This window comes from Pongo pygmaeus, chromosome 10 (assembly GCF_028885625.2).
Source record: "Pongo pygmaeus isolate AG05252 chromosome 10, NHGRI_mPonPyg2-v2.0_pri, whole genome shotgun sequence".
Taxonomy (NCBI): domain Eukaryota; kingdom Metazoa; phylum Chordata; class Mammalia; order Primates; family Hominidae; genus Pongo; species Pongo pygmaeus.
Window position 1 is genome coordinate 135,795 of NC_072383.2, and position 27,313 is coordinate 163,107.

A 27,313-nucleotide genomic window follows, 5' to 3' on the forward strand; every position below is an offset into this window, starting at 1 on the left:
TTGTTCAGGGCCTCAAAAGGCCTAGCCTCTCTTCCCTGGCCCTCCACCCTGCCCCTTGAGGCTGTGTATGGACTCCAGGTGCCATCAGGTAAATGCACCAGAGCAACCAAATTGAAGAGAGGAGTGACCCAGAGAATATTTTTAGGGACAGAAACAGCAACAACAACAATGCTAGGCTTTATTGTTAAGGAAATACCCCTAACTAAAGATAATACTTCCAGAACAAGTGAAAGACGCCACGAGGAACATCTAAGCTTTCTCTAGTCCAGGGTATTCGGTAATGCAGTTTTATCCAGTTTTCTGGGAAATGTGTTCTTGTTTCATTTACTGGAAGCTTCTTGTTGGAATCTTTTGGATCTTCTTTTCTCACTTCCAGGAAGAGTAACCTCTGTAGGCTTAGAGATTTTTCTAATCCCACTATTTCCTGTGCTTTTGTTTTATTTTCTCTTCTGAAAGGTCTTTACCCATTCACTTATCTTCTGACCAATAACATGACCATAAAAATGATTTTGTACTGATGTGTGATAAAAAGAGTTTTTAATTTGTTTCATCAAACCAAAAACGAAGAAATAATCTATAGCAAGAGTGATTTGATCAGATATGGCATTCTTAAGACATTTTACTGCTCTCAAGAGACCATGGAATGGCTTAAGAAAGGAGGTTTTTAGAGATTTCTTTTGTTATGATTAAAAAAACAAAACAGGAAGGACAGCTGCCTATGAAGAAGGACTGGAGTGTGTTGCTGTCTCCAGCAGGGACACTTTCCATAATTCCCTTTAGCACCCTCAAGTTAAAGTGGCTCCCATTGTCTGAATCAGTATTTTCTACCAGGCCAAATCTGGGTATAATTTGTTCTAAGATTATTTTGACCACATCCCCGGCAGTGGCAACTGGGAGGGGAAGGCCTCTACCCTGGAGAGGTGGTCTACCATTACCAGCAGATACGTTAGTCTCCCTATTTTGGACATTTCTGTAAAATCTACTTGAATGCTTCGAAATGGCCTTAACCCAGGAGGTTTCCCTCCGGTAGTCTGTTTTCTGTTTTCTTTCTTTCTTTTTTTTTTTTTTTGAGACGGAGTCTCGCTCTGTCGCCCAGGCTGGAGTGCAGTGGCGCCATCTCGGCTCACTGCAAGCTCTGCCTCCCGTGTTCACGCCATTCTCCTGCCTCAGTCTCCCAAGTAGCTGGGACTACAGGCGCCTACCACCACGCCCGGCAAATTTTTTTTGTATTTTTAGTAGAGACAGGGTTTCACCGTGTTAGCCAGGATGGTCTCGATCTCCTGACCTCGTGATCCGCCCACCTCGGCCTCCCAAAGTGCTAGGATTACAGGCGTGAGCCACCGCACCCAGCCAGTAGTCTGTTTTCTAACTACCTTTTTGTTTATTCTCTGGCAGGTCACATAACACCCACACACTTGTTTAACAAGGGTATAAATCCCTATACACCCATAATTATTGAGTATTGCATCACACATGGCCTGGGGACCCCAGTGGCCTCCCTTATGGAGTATGGATATCAGTTCTGTCCTTATCAGTTTGCTTATCATTTCCGTCCCATCAGGGAGCACCTACCTCCCATCCTCAGTTTGAGTGGCCCCTATCTTGCCCAGCTTTTCCTCCTCCTCTTTAGAAAGTTGGGGTTTTAATACCACCTTAGGGATATCTGGGATTAGGCCAAAGAGTTTAACTTCTTCCTCTGGGGAGGCTGCTTAGCAGCTTTATCTGCAAGCCTGTTCCCTACAGCTTCTATAGTGTTTCCTTTCTGATGGCCGTTTACATGAACTATGGCTACTTCTGCTGGAAGCGGGAGGCTTTTTAAAACTTGTTTGACCAGTTTCCCATGTACCAATTCTTTCCACCTGCTATTTATTAGGCCCCACTTTGTCCAGATCTTTCCAAAGGTGTGTACTACTCCATAGGCATATCTGGAATTAGCATATACAGTGCCTTCTTGGCCTTATATGAGCTTCAGGGCTTGGTTGAGAGCATATAATTCACAGGTTTGGGCTGAGCAGTTATTGGGTAATCTACCTTTTTCTCATAAGGTTTGTTTGTTTCCATCAATGACAGCCTGGACATTGTGTCTTTTACCATCTATCACTCGGGATGGCCTATCCACAAACAGCCTCATTCCATCAAGTAGTGGAATTTCTTTAAGTTCTGGTCTAACTTTAGTTTGATATTCTGTCATATGTAAACAGTTATGGTCTAATACCTTCTTATTCTCCTCTCATTTCCATAAGAAACTGACTGGAGTTTGTTTAGGCGCCTCTCCAGGACCCTACTGACCCCAGGAGGAACTTGAGGAGGCAAGGGACTGACCAGCTGGCCTTTCAGGGTGTCTTTGGCCAGGCTCTGCTGGGTCTGGCTCTGGGCCAAGAGCTGCTGGTTTGAAGAGCTGCCAGCCTATGGCGCCTTCCCTGATGGGCACTCTAATCAGCAAAGGCATCCCTGGCTCCTTCTTTGCTTTGAATGCACCATCCATCTCACTGGCAGGCCAAGAGCTGCACTGTTTGTATTCCACGCCACCCCCACTGGTGACCCAACAACTGCAAAGGGTCTCAGGTTTGTCCCACTCTGGGAGGGGACTCAATGGCTTTTCCTCCTCCTCAGCTGCAAGGATCTCCCCCTGGCCCAGCCCGGCTCTGGGAAACAGAACTTTTATACACCCCACCTCAAAGCATCCTGGCGGACTTCTCCCCAGCAAGAGCTCTCTCTACTTCAGGGATTGCACACTGGTATTTTCTTTCACCTGTATTGGGTTATTAAGTTTTTTTAACTGATCACCAGCATTTAAAAATTCCTATTTCACATAAAAAGTCAGAATTCTGGCCTCTGACAAAGCAGACAGTCTGGCAACACAGGGCTGGCACTGTGAGAACAGTCGAGCAGCTGCAGCCCCTCTGCAGAGGTGTGCCCTCTTCAGTTAGCCACAGTCCCCATCCAGCCCTGCAGCCCTCCTTCTCACCATTTGCTGGCCGTGTTGTCCTTGGAGTTTACAACCCTAGTTCAGATCTTCCTTATGTAGCTCCCTAGCCTCTCTGCAGCCTTACTGATTGATGGCTGCCTCTGGCGGACTTACAGCCTCTCAGTAAAACAGCAACAAACCTTAATGGTCATCTCATCCATTTGCCCTTCCATAACCTGAATCCTTTCTGTCGCCTCCTGACAAACAGCCTTCTAGTCTTTGCTGTAGGCAACCCGCTATTCCTCAAGTAGCCCCATCCTAAACTCTCCTCCACATCCCCTTCTCACTTGCATCCTCCGGTTCCCGGACCCTGTCCCTCCTCAGTGGCTACACTGCACCCTTTCCCGGCACCTGCTTGTTGCTTGAGCCTCTAGAACCTTCCCCCAGCCCTGCCAACCTCTCCACATCCTCTCACTTCCTCTTGTACTCTTTCTTCCTTTTGCATTATTTTTCTCCCCGGTCTCAACTTCGGTGTCTCTCTTTGATCTGTCTTTTCCAGTCTTTCGCTCTCACTCGTTTTCTTTTTCTATCTCTCTATCATCCCGTTTCCTTTTTCCCTCACACTTAGTTTCTTCCTCTTTGTCTCTCTGGGCACAAGCTAAACCATGCTGGGCCCTGGCCCCCTGACAATCTGCAAAGATGGACAGCTCTGCTGAAACAGCAAAGCTTCATCGACAACCTTTATCGACAGCTTTCAGCAGCCGCTTCCACACACAGTTGTGTGGCCGCCTCTCCCTTGCCTTCAGGGTTAGCAGCTTAACTCTTTCTCTCTCTGGCCCTCTACGTTTGCCATTTCCTCCCCTTTCTCTTTCCAATTTTCTTTTTTACTTTTTCTCTTTCTCCCTTTTCCAGTTTCTCTTTTCTTTCTTCTTACAGAAACCTTCTGAGCTTCCCTCAGTAATTTCTTCATCGGTTTTTCATTCCACCCGTCAATCTTTTGCAGTTTCTTAGTAATATCAGGCCAGCTTTTGTCACAAAATCAACTTCTAAAAGGCCTTGCCCTACTGGGTCCTCTGGACCTAATCCTGAATATTTTCTTATTTGATCCCTGAGCCTCTGCAGAAATGCAGAGGGAGTCTTCTCTTTTTATTGTTGGATCTCGAATGCTTTCAAGACATTTTGTGTTCTAAGAGTGGACTTTTTAATCCCTTTAATTATTAGTTCCCTTGGGTCCTGCATTGGGGCCTGATCTCTGAGGTTATTGTTATCCCCTCTGGGATTTGCTTTTGAGAATTTCTGCTCAGCTGGCAGGACTCCTTCCCCGGGAGAATGGGGTCTCTCCCAGATGGTCATGGCTGCCCTTGTAATCATTCCCCTCTCTTCCCCAGGAAACAGAATGTTTATTACTGACATTATCTTAGCCCAAGTATAAAAATTGGGTCCTAAAAATTGATCTAGCTGCTCTGCTAAACTGAGGGGGTCTTCCCAGAGTGGCCTCATTTTCTTTTTAGAATTCTGAACCTCAGTACTTGTTAGAGGCACACTCACAAACCCAACTCCTCTCGGTCCTGTAGAGACTTCTCTAAGAGGGCACCTGTTAGACATCTGCTGTTTAGAAGGAATGGGGAAATTCTCAATGTCCTTCTTACATTGTTGTAATTCTTTCCTCTAGTTTGGATAAGGATTTAAGGAAGCATTGGGTTTAGCTTCTTCATGACCCCCAGATTCCTCTTCCTCCGACCTTCCTGTTGCCCCCGATCTCCCTGTTCTGTTCTTCCTGGGATGTATGGGGGGGCAAGTGTGTTAGGGGATCCCAGGGCTTTTCATCGGGCAAGGGCTTTTTACTATGCTCTTTTTCTTCTTTTTTAAGGGGAACATGGGGGTTAATTCACTAATCCAACAAAGAGCATAACCTGTCTCCTCTTGTGAGGATGGAGTTTTATTATTCACAGAGAATTAAAGCTTGGTACACCCAATCCTCATCTGAGCCAAACTTAGGCCAAAAGACCAAAGGTTGACGAATGGGCTTTTTGGGCCAGATAAAACAACAAACTTTATCATCTTTTGCTTTTCCTTGTCCCTGGTTTGAGGACTATCCCTTCAAACCTGCAACATTCTCCCCAACGGACTATTTGGGGGAATGTCAGAGGGGTTCTCTTTAGTTCCCTCTTTCCTCTGTTCTCTAGGCCTAGAATTCTTGTTTCCCATTTTTGGTTAGTCTCTGTGTCTGAGCTTTTGCCTGTGTATTCAGCCTCCCTTACTGGAGGTTTCTTACACACCCCAAGACCTCCGAAAATGCACAACCATCAAGCAGTACTTACGGTCCAATTTTCCTACCTTAGCTCGTGCATGAGGTTGCCTGGTTGTCGCAGTGCCTGCTTTTCTCCCTGTGTCACTTTAGTTGTCTCCTGAATAACAGTTTCGGGTTTGTCTATGGCTTCTTCGGGGAGCCGAGACACCCGGACAGAGTGGGCCACACAAATCAAGTGGGACACATCTCCCCTCTCAGCTGGAGTCTCACTCCGTGCAGGCATGGAAATCACCAGTCCAAACCCAAAGAATGGACTCAGAGACCCGGAGAACAGCAAAAGTGAGACTTGTAATGACGGTCTTGCAAAATCGGGTGTCTGATGAGCAGGCACACCCAGCAGTTTCAAGAAGCAGTTTATCCCCTAGTGCACAGGTCTCTGCCCTGGTTCCTCATAGGCTGAGTATTATGGGTTACAATCTTCCCGGATGATGCCTGTTCATTGCTGGGTAGGGGCTGTAGGTGGTTTTTTTAGGGTTGTTTTGCTGCATTTTGTTGCAGCCCACAATGCATTGCAATCCTAGCTAGCTCAGGGGCTCATAAAGTATTTGATTTATGACCTAAGTAGCTGGGCAGGCTGATAAGAACAAACAAAATGAACTATTTTGTAGGCTAGTAAACTTTCATCTTAGACTAAACTTCTTTGGTTCAGGGAGGGCAAATAAGGAGTGGGGAAGTGGGGGAAAGGGGGATGGTGGGGAAGTGGGGGAGGCCAACAAGCAGGCATCAGCTATCCAAGCAGGGTCCTAGTATATCCTGTTTCTTCTGTAGTTTGCTGACCTAAGCTGATTCAAGGCATTTCATCCTGGAAATGGACCACTGTATACATTATTTCCTTCAAAGAGCCAGAGGAGTAAGAGAAAGTATCGCGCGACCTAGAAGCTTGGGATTTGGAAGGGAGCCGAGGGGAAGGGCAGACCAGGGCAGCACCTGGGCCTCCAGAAGAAGCTGGTGCTTCCACCACACCGACTTAGACAAGGCACAAGGCATCCCCCCCTTCTCTGGGCCCCAGCTTCCTCAACCATAGCATGAGGGGTTGCACTGTCGAATCCCCAAGGCCCTCTACCAGGGATTCTGTAAGAAGGCATTCTGCATGGCCAGGGACGGGACCTGCTCATGGAGAGACCCAGGGCAATTGCAAAGCAAAACAAATGGCAGGGGGTGGGGTGCGAATGTTGACCCTCTGGTGAAATGCAGTATTGGAGCAAAACAGCATGGAAAGGGAAGCCCTCTGTAGGCCTGTGCACTGTTTTTTTTTTCTTTCTACATTTCACTTATTATTGTAAAAATATTATCATAATATTTTATCATTAATATTTATTATTATTATTATTATTTTGAAACAAGGCACTTTCAAAAAGGAGAAGAATTTCACCCCACTCATAATCCTGCAGAGGATCCCCTCTCATTGTCCCTCTTCTCCATTCATCTTGGGCAGTGCAGCCTGGACACTGGGAAGTGCCCCCTGGAATGCCTCAGGGAACAGCCTGGCCCCCACTTCCTTCCCTCCAAGCTGGCAGCTCTTAGCATTTATCCTGGGCTTGGATGCAGTTTCTTGCACTCCAAGGACAGAAATGATGGGAATGATGAGGGTTTTAACAACTAGCATCAATACTGCATTTTCCGAGTTACAAAACTCCTTCTGTCCTTTTGCTTACTTGATTCTCACCACAAGGATCCTCAGCTTCTGACCTTGTAAACAGTCAGAAGGGCAAGAATCACTGTGTCCATTTTATAGCTGAGGAAATACTCAGAGAAGATCACAAAGGTAGAAGCAGGCAGAGGTTAAGACCAGAGCCTATGCAAAGAGAAGGCAACAATGGAGCAGAGGCTTTAAACCTGCTTCTTCCTTGTCCCTGTTTGAATGTGTCACCTTGCTCACTCCCCAGGTGCCACTGCCACACAGCCTGGTGGGATCTTGGTGTGGTCACCTTGTTCCATGTTTATACTGAAGCTTTGAAGTCTTGGAGAATCAATTAGGCTGCTGTGAGTCCTCAGATTCCTCAGGAATCAAGGGAACTGACTCATCAGAAACAAACTCATAAGAGACTGACATATCATGTTAGTATGAATTTACTAATTTATAATGAGAAACTGTCCTGATGAATGGGATACTCATGTTCACTGATCACTGAAGAACTTAAAAATAGTGAAGGCTCCTTCCCTCCCCAGGTGCAGAGGAACGAGCACCACATGGTTTTGTGGATTCCTTTCTAGCTTGGAAAGAGAGAGAGAGAGGTGAGGAAGTGGTAAAGGAGCTCCCTGGACTAGAAGATAAATTCAGAACTTCAGGGAATCACTGTAATGTGTAGCAGTTGAAAGCATAAACCAGATAATTCAAATCTAGGTTCAGGTCCTGGCTTGGCCACTCACAAACTCTATAACCTTGGTTAAATTCCATAAGCTTTCCAACCTTGAGTTAACTCATCTGCAAAATGGGCATAGCACTTAACTTCTTAGGGTGTTTGGCAGGATTAAATGTGATAATGCCTGGAAAGGTGTCCAGCATCTAGTAAGGACTGCATACGTGCTAGCTGTGTTAAAGCTGGATTTTCGAGAGCAGAGAGGGAGGACTCAAACAAGATTTAAGGTCTAGAAATTCAGATGTGACTAGGGAATGTTTAGAAAGTACAGGCCACATGCTTCATGTGATGAGCCTCTGCTATGGCAAGTGTGTTCTTCAGGTTCCAAGCATGTTGCTCAGACACAGCTCAGGGACCTGAACAACATGCTTCCATAGCAGGGGCTCTGGCAAGGTCTAGTCCGTCTCATGGGATAGCAGGTGTTGGGCGTGGAGAAGAGGCAGTCTTTCAGATGTTTCTATTCAGGCCCAGCTCCTGACATGGAGTGGTGGCGGGATAGAGCCCAATATTCAAAAAGAGAGAAAGAGAGAGACTCTGAGAACTGAGGGACCAATTTGGGGAAGAGATCAAAGAAGCTAAAGACCCAGATGAATGTCAATCAAGTAGGGCCAACAGGCTCAGAGAGGAGATTTTCTAGACATCAGGACAGGAGAGGAAATGATTTAACTCAGCAACAGGCTGCCACAGTGAAGACGGATGGGATTAAGAGCGGAAGCATTTATTTTATCAGCCAACAGTTTGACTGCCTGTTCTCCTGAAAGAAGATTGTTTATCCCAACAGGGAAAGGCTTATGGCCTGGCACTGTCCCCTGGCCTGCCCCGTGGGGTAGTCCCCAAGCCAGGATCTCTAAGGCTTCTTCCCAAGTGTGTCCTGCAGAGACAGTGAGCAGATATTCGATTGTCACATATACAGCAGGAGCCTAGCATGTCCCTTCCTCTTAACACTTGCAGAGATAATGCATGGAAGCCACAGGGCATGCGGGAAACAGTGTGGCCAATCTGATATGTGCAGCATGAAAGCCTGCAGCTAGATGTCAGGTAGGACTTCCAGTAGGAACACTGAAGACAAGGAAGTTAACTTCAGGGAAACAAGTGGGGAATCCTGCTCCCTGGTAACTAGGTAAATGTCCAGAGCAATGTCCTACCCTACTGGTAATTCTGCCATTTCCATTTCTTGGGTCACAAGAATCCTGTTTTCAGCAAGAATGCACCTGACCTCCACAGGCACCTGTAGATCATCAGATTTCCTCTGGCATGTGGTGAACTTGGGCCTGTGAGGAGCTGTTCTTCCCTGGAAATAGCTCAGGACCAAAGAAACATGTGCTCTGCTGGGGTGAAGTAGGGCTGACCTGGGTTGGAACAGAAGGAAGAAGGAATGAAGGGGCTTTAGAGCCAAGAGAATATGAAACACCCAGGCGTGGCCTCATGCCTGCCTCTGGTATGGGCTTTGTGCACACATGATTTGTGTGGGTCACCATAACAGGGCTCTGTGAGGGAGCCAGAAAGAATGAGACAAGGTCCATGCTCTCCAGGGAGCAATTAGCTCATGAACCGGAAGCTGGGGATGCATGAGGGGCCCAGATTAGGGGAGAAAAGCCACAGTTACCAAGCATCAAGTAGATGCCATAGGCTTTGTGTACATTATTTCACTCTCACAGCAAAATCATGTAGCAGGTATCCCTACTTTACATATGAGCAAATGGGCTCAGAGAGGTTAAGGAACTAGCCCAGTGCCACACAGCTAGTCAGTGGTGGGATTTTAACCACAGTCAGTCTGTCTGGTTCTAAATCTCATACTTATCCCACTCTGCTGCCTTCCAGTCCTTGTTACCCTCTGGTAAGCTCCTCTGGCATCATCTGTAACTCAGAGTGTCACCAATTACACCACACACAAAAGGCCAGCACATCTCGATTTAGAGAACTCTAGCACAAGACACCAAGAGCGATAAGAAATTGATAGAGCAAGCTAAAGCATTGTCCTTTATTCTGAAATTATATTCTTCCTACTTTTCATTTTTTTAATAATTTATAGGAAAAGTGAATGATACGTTTGCTTTTTATTTTCTTATTTAACAAAATAAAACATGGGAAGTCCCAAAAGAGAAAAAAATAGTTGCTACTTACGTAGGGCTTGCCAACCATTGTACGTGTATTAGCCCTTTGTTCTTGGGACACCTCCTTTCACAGGACGTTGAGGCACAGGAGTTTAAGTGACTTGCCCAAGGCCACACTGCAGATAGCTGGTAAAGCGAGCATTCAAACCCTGGTGGTCTGGCTCTAAGTCTGCACTACAATTAGAGGCTGCAACTCTACCCCTAATTACAAGTTGGCTGACCCTGGCTGCAGTCTCATGTGCTCCCTCCTCTCAGGGACCCCAAAGGCACTTGCCCCGGGGACCTAGTCCCCAGCTGCCTCTCCTGTGGGGTACCCTCTCCCAGCATCACTGGGCATTTCCGTGAGCCATTCTTTTGTGGTTCCTAATGGTCACCCGTGGTCCCTTTGGAACCTATTGCTCACTCAGGCCACAAAGGGCCAGTGTGTGGGGGACTTAAGGAATAACTCCATTTTGTTTTCTAAAAGTCTTCCTTGCTGTAATATTGGGGTCCAAGACTGTGAGGCCCAGCCCAGCTGCAGGCAGACTCCTGCCATCTTTCCAGTCTTGCCAGCATGGAGCTGCGGGGCCAATCCCCTTGGAGGCACTTCCCTGACCCTTTGGGATCTGCAAGACCCTGACTGCTCCTGAGGCTCCCACAAGGCATGCTGTGCAATTCTGGCACTCATGTGAGGCAGCAGCATTGGTTATGTAAACACAAGGGGGAAGTTCCTTGTGTTTACATAAGTTTGCCCTAAGGGGCAAACTTCCCCCATAGGGAAGAGCTAGGGAAGGACCGACACAAATTCAGGACAGGGATTCTTCTGAGGAGGGGAGAGGAATACACAGGGCATCAGAGGCTTCAAATGTGCTCTTTCTTGAGCTAGGTACATGTGGATATTTTTCTGTACGTTTCACCTCTGTGTTACCTATATTTGCATATATAAAATATCTCATAATAAAAGAAAAAATAAGTAAAATCTGGAGTTCACTAGGCTGTACTGAAGCCACAGGGAGATGACTTTGGGTTGTGGCCAGGGCAGGATGAAGAGGCTGTGGTTCTGCAGCCTTATCCTGAGGCTGGGTGAGAATGTTGAGAGATGGGAGCTCTCTTCTCCTGGGGTAATCACAAGAGCAGACATGAAAGGTGAGAAAACCACGGTGTTCAGCAAGCTGTGTCTGCCTGGGCCAGAGAGAGACATGCCTGTGTGAAACTGTGTGTCATGTGTTGGGAAGCAGGCAGGGAGGATGTTCTTAGAGCTTGACATTGCCACCAGAACCATGCCTGTTTATGACAATGTAAAATGCTCAAAGATAGTAGGATTCCGGGGGCAGTAAGATGGCACTCGTCAGTATGGCCCAGCCTGGGAGGCTATGAGGGAGGTGGTGTCCTGAGGAGACCTGAGGAAGCTTCCAGAAGAGGCCTTCCTGTGGGATGGGCTGAGCAGGGGAGGGCTCCACATTCGCCCTTGGGGACAGTCTGCAGGAGCCACCCTGTGGCCTGGGTATTCTGGCGTAGGTGAGGGGAAGGCTGAGCCCAGAGAAGTGGCTGTGTGATTCCTTTGACAGGAACACTCTAGAGACCAGCCAGCCCCCACCCACACCTTTTGGAGCAGTTGTGAGAGCAAAGCCTGGAGACAACAAAGAGAGAAAGAACTTCTTCTCCTAGGGTCCTTGGGAGCCGGACAGGAGAAGCATCTGTCACAGCCAATGAGGTCAGGGCAGCCTTTGGAAGCAGAAGAGAGCCGGGACAGCCACATCTGCCCTCCTGCAGGGGCTTCTGGCCTGGATGATGGCAATCAAGGGGCCATGGTAGGGGAGGCTTACGCTGTGTCACTGGGAGCTGAAGTTCATCTGATGGCTTCAGGTTAGCAGGAGCAGGGATGGAGCAGCGACGGAGCGGGTGTGGCCAGGGCCCAAGCAAATGGCAAGTGGGGAGGGAGGGAGCTGGGCCTCTCCTTCCTGCCTGATGCCAAAGCATCTTGTCCAAGCTGCCCTCTTACAATGAGGATACAGAGACCAGAGAGGGGAAGTGATTTGCCCACAGTTACGCTGCACACGCTGCAGGCTGGGGTGGGATTGCCTCCTGACTCCCGGCCCAGTGCCCTCTCCACCACCTTGGGCAGGACCTTCCAGCTCATGCTTTGAATCAGCACGAAGTGAATTGATTACTTGTCTTGTCACTAACACTGGCCTTCTGTTCACCTCCACCCCCCCTCATGCCATCTGGGACCTCAAAAGACGCGTGGCTTTCCGTGCTCGGTGCCTTTATTCCGCCCGCCTGAAATCACTGTATTGATTCAAAGAAAGGAGGGAAAAGAAGTGTTTTAGAAAGGGCTAAAAATCTTGAGGGGACGTGATGCAGGTTGTTAGCTTTTGTCTAGAAAATGCTTCATAGCTTTGTCCCAGAAGAGCTTTAAGAATGGCTGGCAGAGTCTGGGATAATCTAGTGCAATTGGCCAGGACCGCTGGAGGAGTCTTCACGCCCAAGGAGTCCGTCAGCCTTCAAAATGCTCCTGGTAAAGTCTCTAGTAATTACTATGCCAGCCATTGCCGACATAGGAGAACAGCCCTCAAGCTCCTGCTCCGGCAAGCCACCCCACTATCAACAGCAGACTCCCTCAGGGGCTGAGCCTGCGGGTAGCTCCTCATTCCAGCCCCTCTGGTAGGAGAGTGCTGGGCCTCAGTCAGCACCTTCCTCCTCCTCCTCTCCTGGCTGTCACATAGCCCTTCAGTTGCTCCTGTCCCCTTAGCTCCTGGCAGTGGGCAATGTGGCTGCCAGGGCCTGCCTGGGAGCCCAGAGAGGACACTCACTACCCCGAGTCAGCTCCCTGGCAGGAGCTGTGTGAGCACAAATGCTGGGGGGCACTGCAGGTGTTCTCCCTTCTCACCTATTCCTGGGTGGAAAGTTGTATTTCCCACCGTGGTGGATATGCTAACCTTTGGGTTCATTTCATCTTCATCACTATCCTGGAAAGGAGGTATTTGCATCCCCATTTTGCTGATGAGAAAACCGTGGTCGAGAAAAGTTGGGTATGGTACTCAAGATCTCCTAGCAGGTAGTTGCAGAGCCTGGGGCCTCACTCCACTCAGGCTCTCTTCCGTGTGCATGAGGATTCCGTCAGTGCCAAGGATGAAGATGACCAGGCTCTGAAAAGCCCTGAAATATTTTATCTGTGTGACCAGAGAGCTGCCTATATCCCTTGGCACTCTTCTCAGCATATGGAAAATACTCCATGATTTTCTCTCCATAATAGTGTGCTTAGCCTGGGGCCTATAGAGTCTGTAAAGCCCCTGACATGAAGGTAAAATTTGGCATGTGTGAAATCATGTGCATTTTTCTAGGAAGAGAGCCCTGAGCCCTTAGCAAATGTATATGGAACCCAGAAAAGTTCCATAGGTCTGGGGGCAGACAGACCAGGGTAATCCTGGCTGCCAAGAGAAAGAAAGGCTGAGGCTCCAAGGGGGATTCAGTTCTTGAAGAAGCAGACTCGAGTTCAGAATGTTGACTTTTTACCGGGTGATGCATTTGGGATCAATACCCATGGAAGGGAGGGGAGGCACACAGCATGGGGCAAAGTCTACCACAAAAGCCCAACAGCAGCCTCAGCCAATCCCACGTGGCCCATCAACCTCAGCCCATGTTGGGTAAGAATGGTGAGCCTTTATATCCCCACTGCAATTGGTGCCTGAATGTGGACAGCCCTTGGAAGGATGTGACTTTGGGCCAGGTAGCTTTCTGTAGCTGAGCCAATCTTTGATGGGGCTGATGGGGCCGACAGCTAAAGGCATTCTCCACAGTGCTCCCAGCAGCTGAGCGAGAAGTCCTCCCTTGAAGGAGGGTCTGGGTGGCGCATCACCAAGCCCAGCTCAGCATTTCTGCTCTTGGAAAAGTAGTGGAGAATAAATAATATCTACCTATCCATCCATCCATCCACCCATTTAACATTTATTACACACATCTTATGAGCCAACCCTGTGATAAATACCTGTGATAAAAAGGTGCACATGGCACGATCTGGTGGAGGAGAGAGACACATCAGTGAATAATTAAAGCACAAAGTGGTCCTTGCTGAAATAGAGGCAAGTACCAAGAATTGTTAGAGCATAGAAGAGGGTGGGACCGACTCCTCCTGGGGAAGTGAGCGATTCCTGAAAGAGGTGACGATGCTGAGAAAGGAGTGGATGGAAGGCATCTCCAGCAGAAGGAAATCATAAAGCAGGATGGTGGCCTGAGAGGGTTTGGCAGATCTGGCAAGACTATCAGTGTGGATGGAGTGGACAGGTCACTCGGTGGGGATGAGGGTAGAAAGGGAGATTGGAGTAAGACTGGGAATGGACTTTATCCCACCAGTATTGTGGAGTCACTGATGGGTTTGGGCAGAGGGTTGGCATTGCGGAAATCAGCTCTGAGGATAGACAGGCTGGGGTGGCCACTGGAACCCCAGGGCACCATCTGTGTGCCAGGACCAGGCATGCTCAGCAGGTGCCTAGCATCCCTCTAAGCATAAGCCAGCTTCCCACCTGAGTGACCCTCGGATGTGATGTTGTTCTGTTCCAACACGCAGGTCATTCTGCTCTTTGGCACATGTGATATTCCTCTGAGAATGAGCGATGGCCCTGTTTCCCTACTTTCTCAAAGAGGTTCACTTCCCATACCAAATCCTGCTCTCATGCATGGAATGACTCTTGATGCACTGGGCCCTGTGTGTATCAGTCTAATGTCACGTGAACACATCAAAACTTTCTGTGGAAAGCTTTCTGAAGGACCCCTTCATCTTGGTGCCACCCACATTCTACTTTTAGCTTCTCAAATAGGTGCCCCCCCCCCCCCAGGGAGTAATCCTGTGACCAGCATCACTCATATACCAGCAGTGACCTCACGTTTTCTCCCGACTAGTGCACTGCCACTCAAGGAATGTTTCTGCAGCAGGATGAGGAGCCTAAGAGAGTGGAGAGCCCCAGGACCCCCCTCCAGTGCTCTGGGAAGGGCCTTATAAGAAGCTGTTCAGGTCCCAGAGAGAATCCCATCCACATACTTCCTGTTGAAGGGCCAGGCTGCCTGAAATCTGACCCACTAGGGATGGCAGCTGCAGACTGTGGAAGCTGGAGAGACACAGCCTGTGTCTTGGAAGGAGAGGAGAGATGTTCTGGGAGCTACAGCGATGGGCTTCCAGTTCCATGAGAGACTGGATTGAAGTAGATGGCCTTCAAGTTAAATAGATGGTACTTCCAGCTATGACGGCCTAAGGTGAAGATTCCAATCTCTTCCTCAGACTTATTTGTAGATGGAGTGCAGAGGAAAACAGAGGCTGAGGACATGCTCTTGATGCTCAGCCACCAAAGACAGGGTGTAAGGACTCAGGTCTCTGCTGTGCCCTGGCAAAGTGCCAAAGCTCAAATCCACACCGACAAATGCCCACCCAGGAATCCCCACATCATGGGTCCCACGTGTTGGTGACACCCAAGGCCAAGGCCCTTTTGCTGTTTGCTGCTCCAGTGGCTGGAACAGGGTGGGAGGAAGCCTCCAGAAAGCCTGTCCATCTGGAAGGCTGGGGAAGGCCATGGGGAATAGTGGAAAAACCCTACTTTTTCAGTTCCATGAAGGTTGACAAGGGGGCTAAATGTTGAGAACAGCCCCCCGTACAGAATTCTTCATGTCATTTTTCTGGGGACTCCTTTGGGACTCCATGCCATACGATTCTAGCTCAGAAAACAGCCACCATCGCCGTCACCCTGTATTAAGGTCTACTGTGTTCCAGGCGCTGTCCTAGGTGCTGTGAATGCTTTATTTTTTTCCTGACAGCAACCTTGAAAAGTTGTTATTAGGATGTCCATTTTGCAGATGAGGAAATAGAGCCATAAAGAGGTTGAATAACTTGCTCAAGTCACATAGCAAGTAGCAGAGCCAGGATTCTAACCCAGGTCTCCCTGACACCAAAGCCGTGTACGTTGTTTGCCCTCCACGACGTAATCTTCAACAATGCCACATTGAGAACAGTCCAGGGGTTTTGTGGCCACCTTCCACCACACGGTCTTCTAGGTAAGTCTGTGGAAGGAAGGCAAGGATAAGGGTTCCCTTTCCAACACTTTTTCATCATATACCTGAGAGGGCCCCAGTCTCTCAGGTCCCCAAGCACGGAGATGGGCAAGGTGGAGCTGGGTCCACCAGCCACAGAGCCTGGAACCTTGGGGCCAGTGGGCCTTGGTGGGCCGGCCTCTGCCCTGGGATTCAAGCTCCTCGAGTGTCCAAGCAGGAAGGGGCCCTAGAGAAGAGCAAGCTCCCTCCGTGGAACAGATGAGGGAACTGGCCCAGGAGGAGGACATAAATTGCCCAAAGCACAGAGCTAGTTAGAAGCATTGTGTGTGCATGAGTGGTGGAAATGAATGTATGTGAGAGAGAGATTGCGTGTGTGTGTGTGTGTGTGAGGGGTGGCCCATGAACAAAGGTCCACAACAAGGCTATTTTTTAAAATTTGTTTTGTTTTATCACAAGTAGTTTATTTGGGACAAGGTGACCCCAGGAAGGGGCTTAGAGGAGTGGGGAAATGAAACACAGAAGAGAATGAAGCCATGGCAGGGTTCATTAATGATCAAGTTACCGCTTTGGGCCTCTGGGGTTCAATCCCACTGGGGACTTAGGGAGATGGTATAGGGTGTGCCTCAGAGTTGTCCCGTGCAAGGGACAGGGAAGCCGGGGTATTTATGCAACAACCCCATTGTCATTGGCCGAGTGCTGCCATCAAGGGATGTCGGCATCCAGCACCTCTTGCCAAGCACATTCCAGCAATCAAAGAAAGCAAAGGGCTGGTATTAAAGGTGTCTGGACCCTTGAGTAGCCACCAGTTCCCTAGAGTATTGAAAACCTTTTAGGGTAGAGAGATCCTGGGCATCGGTGCCAAGGACAATCTGGAGGGAAGATGAGTAAAACTGATGCTGCCCTGCAGGCCCTGGACATAGGCTGTGCTGTGGCGGGAAGGGGCTGTTTCTGCATGCTCCAGGGGAAGAGATGTCAGGTGATATAGCAAGAGGGGTTGAAGTTAGAGCTTAAAAAGAACTTCCCAGTGACACTAGTGAAAAACATAATCAAAGATGTCTAGAGGCTTACATGCTGGCTCATGCCTGCAATCCCAGCACTTTGGGAGGCTGAGAAGGGACAATCATTTGAGCCCAGAAGTTCAAGACTAGATTGGGCAACATAGTGGGACCCTGTCTCTACAAAAAATTTAAAAATTAGCCCGGTGTGGTGGTGTGTACCCACCTGTAGCCCGGTATGGTGGTGCGTACCTGGAGTCCCAGGTACTCAGTAGGCTGAGGTGAGAGGATCGCTTGAGCCCAGGAGGTTGAGGCTGCAGTGAGCTGTGATTGAGCCACTGCACTCCAGCCTTGGTGAGTGAGACCCTGGCTCAAAAATAAATAAATAATACTTTTTAAAAAGATATCTGGAGCTACAGTGAGCCATGCAGCTTGATTGGTGGCCACACAAGAAATGGTGGACATAGAAACAGGCAGCAGCAATGAAGATTTTCCATGGCCAGGGCCAGCCAGCGAGCACTCCTTTATCTGCCAGAGGTGCAGGGGAGTGCTGGGAGGACAGACGGAGATTGAGAGAAGGGAGATTCTCAACCCCACCCTTGGCTGGGAGGAAGCACCAGGAGGAACACCTCTCTGCACCCTAAGGTCCAGTGGAAGCCGCAGGAAGAGGTCCCTCCTTTGGTGTGATTTGGCCCGTCTTTCATGGTGGCAGTCTTGGAAGACGTAAGTCCTTAGGTTGCAGCTCTCCTGCACCAGGGCCACCCCACCACCCTGGGCCTCTGTTCCTCATTTGTAAAAATGGGGAGGTTGGGAGGCTGCATTAGATGACCTTGAGGTCCCTTCCGGTCCTGACTTTCTGTCACTGTCCACTGTAGAGGCCATCCCCATGGCCCCTGGGTTCTCCTCAATTCACCATCAACAACAAGTGTTGACAAAGCACTCAGCATTTGCCCAGCATGAAGGGGCTGGGGGACATACTGAAATAACACATAGGCCCTGGCTTCTAGGAAGGGATAGCTGGGGAAATAAGAGTTTACTGGGCCGGGCACAGTGGCTCATGCCTGTTATCCCAGCACTTTGGGAGGCTGAGGTGGGTGGATCACCTGAGGTCAGGAGTTCGAGACCAGCCTAGCCAACATGGTGAAACCCTGTCTCTGCTAAAAATACAAAAAAATTGGCTGGGCATGGTGGTACATGCCTGTAATCCCAGCTACCCTGGAGCCTGAGGCAGTAGAATCGCTTGAATCCAGGAGGTGGAGGTTGCGGTGAGCCAAGATCTCACCATTGCACTCCAGCCTGGGCAACAAGAGTAAAACTCCATTTCAAAAAAAAAAAAGAGTTTATTTACTGAGCACATACTCTGTGCTAAGCACCTGACCTCTGCTGCCTCCTTCCTTCCTCACTGTAACCTCCTAAGGTAGGAACTAGGACCTCCATTATACAGACAAGGGAACCAAGACTCAGAGGAAAAGCCAGTTGCCCAAAGCCACACAGTGGTAGAGCTTGGGTTTGAGCCCATGGTGTTAACCACGATGACTCTCCTCCTCTGGGAAATAGACATTGACTCTCTAAGGACAGCTCCTAGTGTTCCAGGAAACAGAGCAGTGAAAGCTGCAGTCATCCAGGAAGGCCTCTTGGAGGAGGTGGCTTAGCACTGGGCCTCAAGGGAGGGGCAGAACTTGGAGGCTAGTGGGGAAGGAAGCAATCTGAGGAAACCAACTCTACAAAGCAGGCTGGACCGTGTCTGCTCCAGGCAGCAAGCTGTCTTCTTAGAGTAGGCAGGAGAGCTGCAGCCATGGCTCAGCCTGCTGTGGCTCCAGGGGAACAGAGGATGGGTCAGGGAGGAGCAGGTGTTTTCTAAACTCAGCAGGGCAGGAAGCCTCCTCTTCACAGCCTCAGCCCCCACACCTGGAGTCCACCCCCCTGGAAAGGCTTATGCCCAAGCCAGGCCAGGCACCCTCCCTCCTCCAGACTCATTTGGTCAGTCTAAAGATGAGCTGGCTTAGTGTGGATCAGCTTCCCCAGCCACCTGAGCCTGTGCCCAAAGAGCCGGGCCACCGATAATTACAATAGGTAACACGTGTAGCAGTCACCATGACTCAGGCACAGCTTAAAGAGTCGTAAGTAACTTCAGCCTTCCAGTATCCCTATGAGGTAGGTACTGTTACTGTGCCCATTTTATAGATGGAGAAACAGAGGTGCAATGAGGCTGAGTGACCTGCTCAGGGTCACACAGCTCATAAGAGGCAGAGCCCAGATGCACTGCTCTGCCGTACTGCTTCTAAGCAGAGGTTCCTGAGCCCTGGCCATAGCTGCCCCTTCCCTCTGAGCTGCCTCCCCAGGTGCGGGTTCTTCTCCGTGCCCAGGGCTCGTCCCTGCCATGGTAGCCCCTCCCTAGAGGAGACTGTGAAAGACACCCCCTCCAGTCCTTGCCACGGGAAAGGCCAGGCCAGAGTGCCCAGCTTCTCTCCCCCACCCCCACATCCACACGCACCCTGTCGCCCTCTCCCCCAACCGAGCACCGTTGCCTTCTGTTCACAGCGATGGCTCCTGCGCCCAGGCCAGTGGGGGCATGGAGGACTCCGTGGTGGCAGCGGCGGCGGTGGCAGCCGGCAGACCCAGTGCCCATGCCCCGAAGGCTCAAGCCCAGGAGCTGCAGGAGGAGGAGGAGCGGCCGGGGGCAGGGGCTGCCTCCCCAAGGGCTGGCCCCCAGCACGTGGCCTCCCCCGGCCGGCAGCAGCCTGCCCTGGCGACGGCGCTGTGCTCCCACGCCCCTGCCGCCTCCGATTTCGAACTCTCCCTTGATCTAAAGAATAAACAGGTACCCAGGGGGCCTCTTAGGGGGGCGGGGAGGGCGGTGAAGGGGCCCTGCCTTTGGGGGCTGTCGAGGGTACTAGGGATATCCCCGCTGGGCCCCCTCCGCTACAGGCGCACCTCTTTTGCCACAGTTCTCCTGCACTGAGCGATCTAGTTTGCCCTTCTCTGGACCAGCCACAGGCCTCTGCCTTCTACCGTGGCAGGGCTCATACCCTCGCAATGCCAGGCCCTTGGGCAGCATGTCCAGGGGCTCTGCTCCTCACACAGTGCTCAGCAAGCCTCCACTGCCCCACAGACCACTAGGCAAGGAGCCCACTGTTCTCTGGGGAAGTCCCCACCTCCACCTGCTGCTCAGAGGCCATAGTCCAGCTTCCACGCCCACCAAGGGAGCCGGTGCTAGGCATCCACAGGCACAAACGAGGCACAAAGACAATCGAAGCAGACAGGATTCCCAAGATCATTCCAGACTGGGGGAGTCCAAAGCTCCCCTATTGGAGAACAGATTCCATGGAGGGGCCTGGGCCTCCATCTTCCATTCAGGAAGAGAAAGTGGCCAATTGTGGGACCCCCATTGAACCCCCAAAAAAGATAATGCCTCAGTTTGTCTTGGCAGACAAGAGTCTTGATGGAAGGGGTGTGTGTGTGTCTGTGTGTGTGTGTGCTTAGAGAAAGGCGTGATGATGTGATACTGTTAAGGAAAGAGCTTTGAACTTGGAGATGTGGACATGGGATCCAATCCTCGCTCTTCCTCCTATGAACTCAGTGACTTTGGGAGTTGCCAGTTAAGCCCTCTGGGTATTGGTTTTCTCATCTGCAAAAATGGGAATTAACTTTGAATCACTTCCAAGGTCCCTTCTGCCCCAAAATGTGTAGGTTCTAAAGAACAATTCTTCAACTCAATAGGCAAGGTATCTTCAGAAAGGAAGCTGGTGGGAAGGCCACTAAGACTGAGTCAAGCCAAACTAACTTCCTTCCTCTCTTGGCATTGATGCCAAGCTCATATCCTGGCTCAGGCCAGCTGTAGGCAGCACATCAGTAAAGTGTTTGACCAAATCCCCCAAGATATCTACGTGCACATGCTAGGAATGTGTGGATTACTAACAAGATAGTAGGGAAGGTTGTTCTCAAACCGAATTATCCAAAAAATGTTCATAAAAAAAATCCCAGGGAGTTGAGTGGACGTGCTGTCCAGGTCGACCTTAGATAAGGCACCAAATTGAGGTATACAAGTTACATTCATCTGGCTTTATGATGACATAAAGCTGAAAGAGAACAGCTGATACCTTGGTGATAGCATCCCAGACGTTGTGAAAACCTCATCAGGGCCCAGGCGCGGTGGCTCACGCCTGTAATCCCAGCACTTTGGGAGGCCGAGGCGGATGGATCACGAGGTCAGGAGTTTGAGACCAGCCTGACCAATATGGTGAAACCCTGTCTCTACTAAAAATACAAAAATTAGCCAGGCATGGTGGCACGTGCCTGTAATCCCAGCTACTCAGGAGGCTGAGGCAGAATTGCTTGAATCCGGGAGGCGGAGGTTGCAGTGAGCCGAGACTGCACCACAGCACTCCAGCCTGGGCAACAGAGCGAGACTCTGTCTCAAAACAAAACAAAACAAAACAAACAAACAAAAAAACACCTCATCAGGACAGAAGGATGGTTTTAATGAAAAAAAAGAAAAGTCAGATGAAATGTGGAAAAATCTAAAATTCTGCTCCTAGCTTCAAAAACCCCACAGCACTAGCATAAGACGTTCAGGCTCCAGCCTGAGAGACAGGTGACTGTAAGCTCAAGGCAAATCAGGAGCAGGGGAAGCAGCTGCCAGCAGGGAGGGCAGCTTTCACACCCTTCACGGGAGACCCACACTGCCCTGCAGAAGGGAGTGTTGCACCCGCAGCCCCGCACTGCTGATGGTCAGGGACCCTCGAGATCCATGCTTGGTTCTGGAGGCTGCATTTAAGGGAGGAAACAAGAACCCAGAGGTTCCTAATAAGCAGGAGGATGGCTGGGGTTATATGGAGAGATTGTAGACAGGAAAACAAGTTTTAGATGTAGAAGGGCTGCATGTGAAAAATGATTTGATGTATTTTCTATCATTCCAGCCAAAAACGGCAGTACCAGTATATGAAAGCTATAGGAGGGGAAGATTTTAACTTAATTAACAAATAAACTGTTAAAAATATGGAATGCCCTGCCTGTGAGGTAGGGAGTTCTCTGTCTCTGGAAGTGCCCAGGCAGGGCTGGGTAACCATCCATCTGCGACATATAGTGTGGTCTGGGGGCCACTTGGCCAGATGAGGGGTCCTCTGCTTCTTGAGGTCAGAGACCATCTTTTATCCGTTTTGGTACCTTCCCCAGCATCCAGCAGAGTGTGCTGGACATAGTAAGAGCTCACTGGGTGAGTATTTTTTTTTTTTTTTGAGACGGAGTTTTGCTCTCGTTGCCGAGGCTGGAGTGCAATGGTGCAATCTCGGCTCACCGCAATCTCTGCCTCCTGTGTTCAAGCGATTCTCCTGCCTCAGCCTCCCAAGTAGCTGGGATTACAGGCATGCACCACCACGCCCAGCTAATTTTGTAATTTTAGTAGAGACAGGGTTTCTCTATGTTGGCCAGGCCGGTCTCGAACTCCTGACCTCAGGTGTTCCGCCTGCCTTGGCCTCCCAAAGTGCTGGGATTACAGGCGTGAGCCACTGCTCCCGGCCTGGGTGAGTATTTTTTAAAAATAACCATGCTGTGCAAAGCAACAAGGGAATGGGTTACCAAGAAACAAACAAACAAAAATGCTCCTACCTGCCCCTAAAGGAGATTACAGTTCCACTTAAGGAGTATCCAGTCAATAACACCAGATAAAACGTGTGTATTGGCTTGGACAGGTGAGGTAGTTTGGTTTTGACCGACTGGGTGTGATATTGGGGGTGGTGCGGGATTCTAGTCGGTACTGTGGGCTTCTTCTATAGAGGCATAATTCTAAGAGATGGCTTTTAGAATGTTGGCCAGATTGAGTCAGATGAGGTGAGGAGTGGCAGTGGGTGCAACAGGGCCCTCTGCCGAATGAGTCCAGCCTAGGAGAATAGCTTGGTTCCCCTGACCTGTGTATCCCTTTAGACCAGTTATAGGCTGGGGGTTGGAGGATAGGGACAAGTAAGGCTTGAGGAGGCTAGAGCAAGGTTCTTAGAAACATGGCACACATTTATAGGAGACAGAACTCGACTCCTCTCTCTTCTGCCATGAGCTGTATGGCCTTGGGCAAGTTGCTTGACTTCTCTGGCCTTGGCTGCCTCCTATGTCTGGACTTTACAGGCTCTTCCCTCGGCCTCAACCTCTGAAGTTTCCGCTCCCCTCCACACCCCTGCACTTGGCCTTCTCTTGCTTTAGGACTTGCTTTAGGTACCTCTTCCTCCTCTCAGGAAGCTTCCCCTGCCTCCCAAGTCTGCACTGGGTGCCCCCTCTCAGTGATCCCACAGTACCCAGGTGTCCCGTCACAGCCCTTCAGCCCTGTGCCAGCATTTCCTATTTGCTTGACCCCCTCCTTGAAGGCAGGTGCATGACTTGTTCCTCATTATACACTCAGTGCTTAATGCAATGCCTGGCAAAGAAGCTGCTGGAAAGATAAGAAAGGGGAAATGATCACTTAGTGACATAAAGGGGGATGGGATGGATATACAGCCTGGCGCCAGGAACTGACTCTGCCTTAGGTCTCTTTGAGATCTAACACTTGGTATTCCAACCCAGTGATTCCACCAGCCACACTGAATCCTGTGTTCCATGGCCTGGGAGGGGTGTTGGGAGGGGTGTTGGACAATCTTAGCTCCCCAGCCCACTGATCCGCCAAGCCTCCTCTGTCAGGACTGTTTTACTTGGCTGTTCTCCTTCCTTCACCGCTGCTCTAGCCCCAAGCCCCACTGATGCTGCCTCTTAACAGTTCCCGAATCCCACCCTCTCTTGCCTTCCCCACTGCCCCTGCCTCAGGAGGCCAGGCCATCCTTCCTCTTGCCTGCACCCCAGGAGACCTCCTGTGCTTCCCCTTCTTTGAGCTCTGTCCCTTCCAACCTCACCTCCACATGGCAGCTGAGTCATCTTCCTAAAGTGCACCTCTGACTGCGCTGATCCGCGGGAAATCCTGATGGCTCTTCATGGTGTGCAAGACAGAGGCCTCTCCAGGCTCCCTGCCACAGTCCCAGCCCCATGGGGGTTCCAGCCGTTCCTATTTGCTGTCCCGAATCTCAAGCCACCCTCACCTCTGGGCTTTCGTGTGGTTTTGTTTCCTCTCCTGGGGATACTCCTCACCTGTCCCCGACCCCGTCTGCTGCACCTGGGAGACTTCTGCTCATACTTCAGGTCGCAGCCGAGGCACGTGCTTTTACCCATTGCCTGTGGCCTCCTCTGTGCTATCTGGGAGTGGGAGCTGTTCCACTCAACAGCATGGACCATGTTGTTCTCAGGGCTGTGTGGAGTTGAGCAGGTGGTGCTCGGGACACCTCCAGGGTGCTGCATAGCCCACGTGAAGAGCCAGCGCTCCTGGAGCTGTGCCCTGGGAACTGTCCTGTCCTTGCCCATCTTTGCTGCCCTGCACCTTGCACAGTCTTGGGCACCTAGGAAATGCTCAGCAGGGAAGGAACATAGGAATGAAGGCACAAGTGAATGAGCGAATGAGGCCTACCCTCCAGCTTCCTGTTCTCCCTGCTGGCCCCTTCCCCAGCACCTGTCCAAGTCGCACAACAAGACGGTCCTCCTGCCAGCTCTTCTCCCCTTCTCCCTCTGCCTTTGACCCTCTCACCCCACCCCAGCAGTCCTGGGGGATACGACCTAGGGCGGGCCAAGAAGTGAGCATGCAGGTCCCTTTGGGGAGCCCTTTAGGAAATAGAGGGCCTAGGTGTCATTTTGAAATTCCTCCAAGCCCTCTAGGGAGTTTGTATCCTGTTGCGGAGCGACTGGAGCCCTTCTTAGCCATCTGAATTGCAGAGCCCTCTGGGCTGTCCAGGCCAGAGGGCTGTGGAGCTGCGGTCAGTAGAATCTGGGCCCTGCTCCCGGAGCCAGGTCCTGGACAGAAGCCATGTTCTGCTGGAGAGCAGCCTGTCCCCACAGATCCCCATACCCCAAGCCTCAGGGTCCAGCCTCACTATGGGACACCTCTTCAGGAAGATGTGGTGGCTATGTTTCTAAGTCACTTTCACTCTTTGCATCTTGGTTTCCTCATGTGTGAACCAAGGGTTGTACCAGAGGGCCTCCTGGCCCCTTCCCACGCTGAAGGTGAGATTTCTACCATGGGCACAGAGGGCACCAGGGCACCAGCCTACAGAGGACAGTGGTGATGACAGGGCACTCCAGGGGTTGTCCCTCTCCCCGGTTCATTCCATTCAGGGAACAGCACTGCACAGCTGCTCTGTCCCAGGCCCTGTGCTAGGCCTGGAGATGCTATGATGCAAAAGATACAGGCCTAGTCATCAGGGTGCCCACAGCCCAGTGGTGGGCAGACACAGGGCCAGCACCAGTGTTACTACCTGAGCACTAGCACTGTGTCAGGCCCAGGCTAACAGTTGCCATGTGTTATCTCCCCGGGTCTGCACAATGTCCCCATGAGATTGGCACCATTACCGTCCCATTTCTGGAATGGGAAGATTAAGGCTAAGTGATGTTAAGTAACTTGCCCAAGGACACAGCCCTAGTAAGTAATGCAGCCAAGACATGGACTCCGCAGCCCACGGTTTTGACCCAGTACCTTCCACCATCTCTTGGCATTACAGTGAGGAACAGGCCCCGTGGAAGTGGCACACAGGGTCTGTGGAGCATGAGGAGGGCAGGCAGCCCAACCTGGGTTCAGAGCCAGCTCCTAGGGCAGCCTCACTGGAGAGTCTTGTGACCTCACTACTAGCTGAGCCATAGCGTGTGCCCCATGCCTACCTGGCTGCCCACTCCCAGGCAGGCCTCAACACCCCGCGTGTCAAGCACTTGCTGTATTCCAGACAGCAGGCTGGGAGGAGGGCACACAGAGCAGGCATGAGTCCCCTGCCTTGCAGGAGGCCACAGCCCTGCCCAGCACAGACCCAAGGCTCCTGTGGGCCTCTCTGAACACCCCCAAAGCGCCAGCCTCCCCAGTCTCTCTGCTCCTCAGCCTCACACCTGGGCTCGCCGGGCCAAGTTCTGGAGGCTCACAACATGCTGCCCTTTCGTGGTCTCACCTGGGAAGTCTTGGATGGCAGCAAACCCCTGGAAGCCCCCCACACCCGGCCCCCGCTCCTCAGCACTGGGCCCCCCCGGCTAGCGGCTCTTCCTCCCCACCCTCTAGCTTGGCTGCCGTCTTTCGGCGGCCTCTTCAAGCTCAGCTGCCACAGCAACCTGAAAAAAGGGAGCATGTTCTAATTAACACTGAGAGGCTCATTAGAGAGACGGAGGCCCCCGCGCCCCTGCCGCTGCTTCTTCTGGCAGAAGCTGATAAATTGCTATCTTGGGAGGAGGCGAGGCCATCATTCCTTCTGGGTCCTGGGGTTTAGAGGGAAGTGAGCAGAGCTGCTCCCTATTCTGCAGGCTCAGAGACCCCTCCTTCCCTGGGGCTGCCTCCCCTCCTGCACCTCTCTCTGCTCTCTGACCTGGCCCTGGTTCAGAACGGGATTGGGGTAGATGGGAGGGCCTCGCTGTCGTGGATGGAGCTGACCTGGGCCATTACTGAGTCCCCAGGTCCTGCCAGGATGCTGGGGTGGGAAGAAGGATGGAGTGCTGGGTTCCAAGCCGCGGCCTGGACAAGAGTCTGGAATTTGATTTCCCTGGGGTCACAAGAGAGAATTCAGTTTAGTTCATGTCTGCAAACACTTATTCAGCCTCAGCCACAGGTCTGGCACAGCACTGGGCACAAGAGATGCAGAGACAGATGTCTTGCCTGTGATGGACAGTCTGCGGCGAGAGCTCTGAGCAGGGGGTGGCACTGAGCATTGAGGGTGGGGAGGAAGGTGTAGGGGACAGTGCAGGTTGGGGGCGTGGCAGGGCCAAGTCTGGGATCAGTGGGAGTTGGTTGGTAAATGGGTTAGGACACATGATGGTGAGCCCAGAACTGAATTCCAGTGTTATTCAGGGAGCAGTCGCTCCATGCCAGTTAAGGTACTGGGTGCTGGACAGGATGACTAAGACATATTTGATGCCGTGAATAACTTATGCTCTGTTGGAGCCTGGGGGAGGGAAAGGGAGGGAAGGATGGGTTGGAGAAATGCCACAAAGATTAGTGGAGAAGACTGAGTGTCAAAGAGAAATTGGGGCTCGAGGCAGGGAGACCCCATCTGTTCGGGGCATTGAGAGGGCTGCATGGAAGAGGCACATTTGAGATAGATCTCGAAGAAGAGGACATTTCTACCTGGAGGAAAGGGGAGGCTGGGCGTTGAGGTTGGGGAGAGCATTGCAGGCTGGGAGAGAGCACAAATGAGTCCCCAAGCAGGGAGCCTCGTGGGGGCAGTCGGGGGAGAGCAAGCAGGAGCTGCTGAGCAGTGTGGACTTTGTGGAGTAGGACTTTGTGGCCCAGCCAGATTGTTAGGGTTGGAAAACCAGGAAGAAGCGTTTTTATCTGTTTGGGGCAATGGTTCTCAAACAAAGAAAAGCCTGTGTTGACACCTGCTGTCGGAGAGCTTGGATCTGGTTCTGCAGTGTAATGCTGCTGGCGTGGTCCAAGTGGGAAGAAAAAGAGCCCTACGTGGTGACATTCTGGAAGGATATCATGGATATTGCAAAATGTATGGGGTGGGGGGCCCCAGGAGCTACAGGAGGCTGACAAACACAGTGGACAAGGCAAATGAAAACCCCAGAAC

The 27,313-nt window shown here is 50.9% G+C and overlaps 1 protein-coding gene across 7 annotated transcripts in view; it reads left to right on the top strand.

Annotated features, from left to right (window-relative positions):
- Positions 1-27,313, top strand: part of IQSEC3 (IQ motif and Sec7 domain ArfGEF 3) — a 112,762-nt gene that overhangs the window by 40,428 nt on the left and 45,021 nt on the right. For 6 of the 7 annotated variants that reach the window (XM_054442582.2, XM_054442588.1, XM_054442584.1 and 3 more), the window contains exon 3: positions 19,248-19,527. The exons of the other annotated variant lie outside the window; for it this stretch is intronic. In XM_054442582.2, the coding sequence (XP_054298557.1) occupies positions 19,248-19,527 (280 nt within the window). The remainder of the gene's footprint in view (positions 1-19,247; positions 19,528-27,313) is intronic. 7 annotated transcript variants of the gene reach the window in all.